Source organism: Populus euphratica, unplaced genomic scaffold (genome assembly GCF_000495115.2).
Source record: "Populus euphratica unplaced genomic scaffold, PopEup_1.0 scaffold529.1, whole genome shotgun sequence".
NCBI lineage: Eukaryota > Viridiplantae > Streptophyta > Magnoliopsida > Malpighiales > Salicaceae > Populus > Populus euphratica.
This window is the reverse complement of record NW_011500399.1, coordinates 121275-129774: the sequence shown is the minus strand read 5'-3', so window position 1 is coordinate 129774 and position 8500 is coordinate 121275. Positions and strand designations below refer to the sequence as shown.

At 34.5% G+C, this 8500-nt stretch overlaps 1 protein-coding gene across 1 annotated transcript; it reads right to left on the bottom strand.

Moving 5' to 3' along the window:
- Positions 1 to 1502: 1502 nt before the first annotated feature.
- Positions 1503 to 7491, bottom strand: LOC105114417 (receptor-like protein kinase FERONIA). The gene is made up of 2 exons (XM_011010951.1): positions 4896 to 7491; positions 1503 to 1519 (listed from the first exon to the last, which is right to left on the bottom strand). The coding sequence occupies exons 1-2, from the start codon at positions 7378 to 7380 to the stop codon at positions 1503 to 1505; spliced, it is 2502 nt and encodes an 833-aa protein (XP_011009253.1). The 5' UTR covers positions 7381 to 7491.
- Between the last annotated feature and the right edge of the window lie 1009 nt (positions 7492 to 8500).

The window sequence follows — 8500 nt, the reverse complement described above, 5'->3', positions numbered from 1 at the left end:
CAATGAATCACGATGTGATTTTTGTATGTAATGTCAGAAGGTAATGCATATCATCCATAGTGATTTTAGGGAGCAATGAACATAAGTGGATAATGAGATTTGGGATTCATGCTTGGAAATGTTCTCACGCTTTGGGTTCGAAAGATTGAAACAATCTGCACATTTCTTCTTTCTTATGTTTCATTGAAGTGATAAACTAACTACAACATTAAGTGTAAAACTAAAAGGTATGAGTTTTTTATTATGAATGATTTTATTGTTTATTTTCTCATATATTATTACGAATTGACTTCCAAAATTTATTTGTTTTTCAATTTGGTTCTTAACCTTTCCCCCCCTAATGATTTAGTCCTAGTTGAACACCAATTGATTTTGATCTCTAATGAAAAAGTGAGATTGAAATAAGAGGGATTTAAATGAAAAAGACACCAAACATGGCTGCGTGCTTTAAGTTTTGAAAATGATGCACTTTGGTCCTTGAATTTATAAAAACACAGATTATACAATTTTGATATCTCAATATTTTTTAATTTAATTTTGGTACAAAAATTTATTTTTATTATTTTTTAGTCATTGGTTGAGAGATGAGAGAGAGGTCGTTGGATTCTAATGGTATAGAAAAAATCATGCCATTGACACTAATTTAGGTCACATAAATGGATGATATTTGTGTTAAATGGTTTCTTTTAACTAGGAGAGTTCATATTAGGTGTTTTTCTTACGTTTAAAGTTCGTGAAAAAACAAATATGATTTTGAAATGATTTTTGGTTACATATTCATTTCTGTTTTTTGGAGGGTTTCTTGGTTTTTTAGGTTGTGAATAAGTTTATCATGATTCTTAAGGTTTTTTATAAGTGTTTTGGATCAAAATATGTTTTTAAGTAAAAAACTTTAGGCCTTAATTTTTTAACCACCTTAATGGTTAGAATCTGGACAAGATCAGATGATGCGTTGTTTGTCTCAATAGGTGGCACGCCATCTGATTTATTTTTTTTAATAAGGGTTGACAATATGTCATCCACTCCAAGTACACCTTATTTTTTCCCTATTTTTTTTTTATTAATCCTTATTTTTATGTTTTTTTTGTAAAATAAAAAATTATGTATATTTAGATTAATACCTCTTTCCTTTTTTTTTATTTTGCTTGAAGAATCTCTTTTAAATGATGATTATTTTTTTTTGTTATGTTTTTAATTTTTGAAGAGGTTTTTTTGATTTATTTATAATTTTTTTTTATCTTTTGTATAGATGAAATATATTTTTGAAAATAAAAAAATATTTATTTTCAAATAATATTTCTAATATGTGTAGTCTTGCATAATGTTTTTTATTCAATCAATTTAATATGTTTGTCCATTTCTATTATTGTTTGATTGAATAAAAATACATTGCAATAAACAAAATTTAGTAAACATAATCATGTAACTATCCCGTCTTGCAAGATTAAATATCTTGATTTATACCTATCTCTTGATTTTTCAAGTTTTATGTTTAGGTATCGTTAATGACTTTTTATTTATTTATTAGCACATATAATTCTCAGTTTATTTAATTACATGTATGTATAAACTTTTTGACCCATACTTTAATTTTTTAAATTAAAGAAATGTGTAGAAAAAACCTGCTTATATAATGTTTTTATAGAAAATAAAAATATTTGACCCGTAACAAAACATAAGTCATATAACTAGTAAGTACTAAATTGAAATGATAAAAAATAACATAAAGCACAAGTAAATTGTATAAACAAGTCATTAGAGGCCCATTTATATATAAATAATGGAGCATTAATTCTTAAGTTTAGGGAGACACATGGTAGCTATGTAAGTCTGTATTGGATCCATATGCTTATAGGTAACTATGGATTCTCATGAGTCCTACAATTCAACGTGCTTAAGAATAAGGCTGATGTGTTGGATAAGTAGTTGATCCCTTAGTTTAGGCAATCTAATCAATTCTTCATAGTTAATGTATTTGGTGATTTGATATGAAAAGCCTAGAGGGTTGGTAACTAGCAGCAAGTGATGTCTAGTAAACCTAGTGACCAGTAGCTGGTACTTGCAAAAAGTTCCCTTTAATGGACATGGGGATTCTTCAATGGTAAAGTCAGTAACTTTATAAAGAGAGAAAATTCAATAATATTTTAGAAAAAGATACTTTGAAAATATATACGCAGTAGAAAATAAAGAAATTGTGAACCTTTGACTTGAAGGATTCATGGTGTATTTATATAACTCATGAATCTTATCCTTTTGTGGAGAGAATAAGCTGAAGTGTAATTTTAATATTGTGATATTTTGAGTCATATTTCTACTCAAAATAATATGTATTTGATCAATATAAAATATCGAGAGACCTAAGTGGGGTTTAGAAAAAATTCTCTAGCGAGTGTTGGGCTCGAATAAAGTATCCGAGCTTATTAGAGGTGAAAATGGGTTCAAGAACACTATTTAAACCCAAACAAACTAAGCTTAGGCATGACAACACGTGCCCATGAGGGCTATAAGATGCATGCCTAGCACCATTTGAGTGTACACCCTGCATGGTTGTACAGATATTGGGGTGCACTGAGCGTACATGCACTGCATAATACCCATGCATTGGGCGTTCATACGCCCATGCAGGGAGCATGGCTTACTTGCTCGAGTCCATGTTCTTAGTGTGTGGGCTCGGGCTATCATGTCTAAGCTCATGTTCGTTGGTGTTTTTTAAGCTTTTTTCTCTTTTAGGGGATTTCTTTAGGTCTATTTTGGGGGATTTTTCAGGTCCATTTTATTTGTATCCATCATATTCTATTATCAATTTAAAAAGTTTAAAGTGATAGATTAAGAATATATTTTGTATATAAGTTCCTCGTTTTCCATTCCTAACCCAACAACATATCTTGAAACACTAAATTGACCTAAACCTTCAAATAGAAAATTGAATTTTAATAAAATTTAACCCCTTTCACAATTTCTAACACTAAGCAATAAATAGCTCCTACAAGGAGGATTTTTTAGGAAAAATTATTTATTAATTATTTTTTTCTATTTAGTGTAAGAATTTAAATTTTATGTTTAATATTTTTATTTTTCCTAGTTTATTTAGAATTTTTATTACTTTTTTTTTTATTTTTAGGTTTCTAGCTTGTTTAGGTTAGTTTTTAAGTTTATTTAAACCTCTTAGTAAGGAAAATAACATGAACATAAAATATTCAGTAATAAAATTATAATTTAGGGTTTTGTGTAATAATTTTATTTGACTTCAATGATACTAGTGGTTGTCTTTATAGATTTTTTTTAATGTTTGTTTATGTTTCCGTTTATGTTAGTTGATATTAAAATTCAATGATACTAATGGTTATTTGCTTGCTATGTGCTAGAATAACCACGATTTAAAGAGATAGTAAAATAAAACATGCTCGTGTAGGAGGAGATAAAAAGATTTCTTTTAAGAAAGAGACTTTCAAAAGATAGTGATAGAAGACATATAAAAATAAATTATAAAATTGAAAAGAGATATTCAGATGATATAAGACATGCAAAAACAAATTGCAATATTAACCCATTAGTTGGCGGAGGTAAGGAGCCTAGGATATCTTGAGAAGAGTGATCATGGATGTATAGTTAATTTTTAATTTTGAGAATTTATTTTAAAAATATGAACAAAAAAAATAGTTTTTTGAACAAGATAAATATAATATTGAAATTAAAAATTTTGATAACTCTAGTTCTTTTGTGAACCGGAATCAAATACCAAAAATTGATGAGGATGATGGAAATGACGGTAAAGAAAAAGATTTAAATGCAAAATTTTTAATTAGTGATCTCCACGAGAAGGTAACAAAAATAGATGTGCTTATGAATCATACCGTGAAGGATGTGTGTTTAAGAAAAAAAATTAGAATTAATGAGGTGAAAGCTGATGCTATCGCAATTCAGCTCATGCAAGACTTCCAAGTCGTTGGCAGTATCCAATCGAATATTATAGACTTCGTCTAAGGTAGTTTACGAAGAAAGTACCCATAAGACATGATTATAATACAAAGTCTTTGGCAGTATCCAATCGAATAGTATAGACTTCGTCTAAGGTAGTTTACAAAGAAAGTATCCTTAAGACATGATTATAATAAAAAGTCTATATTTCCTGAATAAAAGAAGAAAAGAAAAACACTACAAAGCTGAGAAAGGCAGACAATATCGATTGTCAAAATTTGAAGGATACTCAAATGAGTTTCGAAAATATTGAGGAGGGTGTAGGAAAACCTGAAAATATACGAGAGAACACAACCCCATCATGGGTTGCTGTAATGTGATAGAATTATGGAATGAAAAACATATTGGAATGAGCAATAACTATTACTTGATTTTTCTATTTTCTGGTTGTGCAATTATCAATCTGTAAGTGCTAGTTTGGAATACCAGGAATAGTAATCTAATGCATGAGAATAGCGTAGACCAGCTCAAAATCTAATTAGAATGCATCATGTTAAATTTATGTTTAGTGGAGACTTTGAATGATAAATTGATAAATCCAATTTGGGAAATGCTAATAGGAGCTGGCAGGCATTGTATTCTGAAGGTTTATCTGGGGGCACTGTATGTGTTTGGAACACTGATTTTTCACAGAAAATTCGATTGAGGAATATCAATATCTATGAGCAATGCAAACCCTTAATAGTCTGAATTAATGTGTTTCTACACCATCAGTTGCTTGGGAGTGACCGCATGCTAACCTTAAGTTTGCATAACATCAAACTACAACAATATAATGGATATATGCAAAACACAAGCTCAGGATTCTACAGTGGCACCAGTTCCACTTATAACAAATTGAAGCTACTATTTATATACATAGACATGATCTAATGCTAGCAAGCTGCGAATCATATATTTATCAATTTTATGAGAAATGCAAATTAGGACCATTACACTGTTGGCATTTTTCTCAGCAGTTTGTTGAAGCTGCAATGCAAATTCAAGGCCCCAAACGACATCACCCATTTTAGGGCGTTCAATTCCTTGGCCATGTAAGCAACTGTTAGCAATCTCTGCAAACTTATTTAAAGAGACAGGGGCAACCTCGCCCTTATCCACGATCTGATCAAGGGTTCCTCTTTGGTAACATCTTCGTGCCCACTCAGCTAAGCTTGCTTGCTCTTTCGGTGAACTTGGAATCACTGGTGGCCTTGCACATAGCACCTCAAACAAAACCACACCGAATGAATAAACATCAGATTTCTCTGTTAGGTGTTGCCTACGGTAGTACTCTGGATCCACATATCCAATGCTACCTCTAACTACAGTGCTAACATGGGTTTGGGATGTACTAGTGGGACCCAATCTGGACAGCCCAAAATCTGAAACCTTAGCCACCCAATTCTCATCTAACAATATGTTTGTTGACTTCACATCACGGTGAATGATTGTGTGCTTTGCTCCTGAATGAAGATAATGCAACCCTTTTGCAGCACCGATGCATATTTCTAGCCTTTGCTTCCATGGAAGAGGAGAGTTCTTTGTTTTGTATAGATGTTCTCTAAGGGTGCCTCTTGACATGTAATCGTATACAAGGATCATCTCGTCATGATCATCACAGTACCCAATCAGTGACACTAGATGGAGGTGGCGAAGATTGGATAACATCTCAATCTCTGTCTGGAACTCACGTGTCCCTTGCTTTGATGATGAATCTAGTCGTTTGATGGCTACTGCACCGTATTCAATGTATCCTTTATACACAGTACCAAATCCCCCTGAACCAATAATATTTTGATCATCAAAGTTATCTGTTGCTTCGTTGATTTCGAAAAATGTAAACCGTCGGCAAAGATTAGTAGGTAGTGATGAAGAGATTGTAGTCGTGGACTTAGATGTTTGTGATATAATAGTCCAGGAGGATTTTTCCTCACTCTTGCTAGGGTCCTTGACTCGCTTCTGCTTGAAAGCAAAGAAATAAAGAATAAGAGAGCAAGCAAATACTGTGCCTATGGAACCTCCAACGATGCCTATAACCATAATTATTGATGATCTTTTGCCCGTTCTTCTCTCTGGATGTTGTTCTGCTGGTGGAGGAGCCACTGTTGGCTCAGGGTTGAATCCTGCAAGATTTCCGTCTGTTGTATTCAGCTTGAATATTTCCAAGCCATTCAAGATTGCATCAGCATAAGTAGGTTTCAGTTCCATGTTAGGGTGTAGTTCGAGCCACAAGTCCTGCTTGCTCTGGCTCCCTTGAGGGACCAGCACGATGTAGTCTTTGTAAACTGGAATGCCGTTGCCCCCGCTCATATGGATCACATCTGCATCATACGCTGCTGTTTGATTGTTGATGAATATTAAAAATACCTGTTGATTTTCATTTTTGAACTCCATTCGAGTCTCACAAAAGTGGAGTCTAAGGAGATAAAGGAAACCAGCATCAACTGGGAAGATCCACGTGAGATTGTAATTCATGTTAAGACGTGGTTCAGGACCCATTGAACGCATAGTACTATATACCATAACAGGTGCGGAGTAAGCTGGCGTTTTGGTTGTGTACTTTATCTTAACGCCTGGGAGATATGGAGTGTTTCCAGATTGTCCAATGAGATACTCTAAATCTTGATGCCATGTCCTGTACATGCCCGTATCCCTTGTGCTGCTGATATCTTGCCCCCCGACATTCAGTCGATAAATTGTCTCAAGCGCAGTTGTGTTATACAGAGAGAAGGGGGCGGTGCCCACATAGGTCAGTGAATTATCATTGCCACGAGCATAGAAGCTGTCTGGCATGGAAACGATTTCGATACCATTAATGAAGGCAAAAGACGCTGGAGACGGAGCGAAGGTTAATTCAAGCTTCTGTTTGTCCCACACGGTGATGATGAACTCTTTGGTGAAGGAGTCCACTGGAGGTATTGTAGCAGAAACAGTAAGAGAGGCACTAAAGTTGTCTAGTAGCTTGTAGTTGTTGGCACTAAGCGAGAAATAGGATGTGGATATATCAAGATTTGAGTAAGAAGCTCGATAAAAGTAGAGACGCACAAATTTTGGGCCAGGCAAGACCGGAAATGTGTAAGTGAATTTAGAGTGAAAAATACGGGCTGTCATGTATGGGACTTGGTCGCCAGAGGGGCCTTGAGTGGAGGCTGCAAACACAGATGAGGCTTCTGGGGGATTAGAGGCAGCAAACTTAGACTGGGAATCACCATCCCAACTACGACCATCTGGAGATGTCAAATTAGAGGATGCACCACAGTTAAGGAGTATTTGATCAGTGGGGCTGTATGGCAGCAAGTAATCTTCAGTAGCAGCAACATAGAGGAAGAGATGGAGGGGAGGGAGAAGGGAGAGAGCGATGAAGATGGACATTATGCTATTTCTTTTGTGGAATAAATTGGAGGAAGAAAACCTATGCATTAAATGCAAAGATTTTGATTTAAGGGAAGATGATCAGTGGTGTTTTTGTCTCCATACAGTAGCTTATTTGCTCAAGTTGAGAATAATCCAATAATATATTTGAAGCCCGGGAGAGTAGAAAATTCGATGATTTGGCTAATGGGACATGTTGCTCTCTGTACTTGGTCAGCTTTGGATGGCTGCTTTCCATTGTGTGGTTCTGAATTCTGCAATAAAGACGCCATGAATAGTCTAATTTCAACACACTAGTTGCCATTTCGTTGATGTTAGTATTGACTTGAAAGTACTCGGTTTCTATGAAACTTATTTTGCTTTTCTTTTTTCCTTAACATGTTAATTGTTGGATTAAGATCACACACACCACTTAATTTCTTATTTGATTAATATTCTTAACGAGGTTGAATGTATTTCAGGTTGGTGTTCACCATAACAAATGCAGTAATCACAGCTCCGAGATTAGGCCTCGAAAGGTGCAACGCTTCTTTTTCCTTATGGTCACCGCCTTGTTACAATGATTGTCGCAAGTGCAAGGCCTATATAATCCTCACCGATGCCTTCTTTCCAATACACACGCATCTTCATTATAGGCTGGCCTTGCTTCAGTCTTCAATAAGAAACATCGTTCTTGTTCCTCATGAGTAGCCCTTTGACTCGCCTCAGATCCATGAAGTCTCATTTACTCCTATTATTCTTCTTCAATGATGTCTTACTGATAAAATACTCTTGTTTTTGGTTTTATATATATAAAAAAATTTACACAGGAACTAATAGGAGGCTCAAAGGATCGACCTATTCCTTTTTGGTTCATGATTGTGCCTTTTTGGGCTGAGCTTATAACCAAAAATCTTCTCATCTGGTATATTAATCGCTTACTACAAAACTTGCTTAATGAGAAATCTTTCTTCCCATTAATCTAAGACTTATGGATTTACCTCTGGACATACTTGATGCCGAATGAAATCAATAACACTAGTGAAGAAGAGGCAAGCTGTCCTCTCTTCCCTGGAGATGGCAATTTGTTCCCTCTCATCCTGTTAAGCTTGATTTCCGTACATGAGGGGAAACTGAATGGAGTTCTCGGCGGATGAAAAATAATTGGAATAATAAATGAAATGAGATT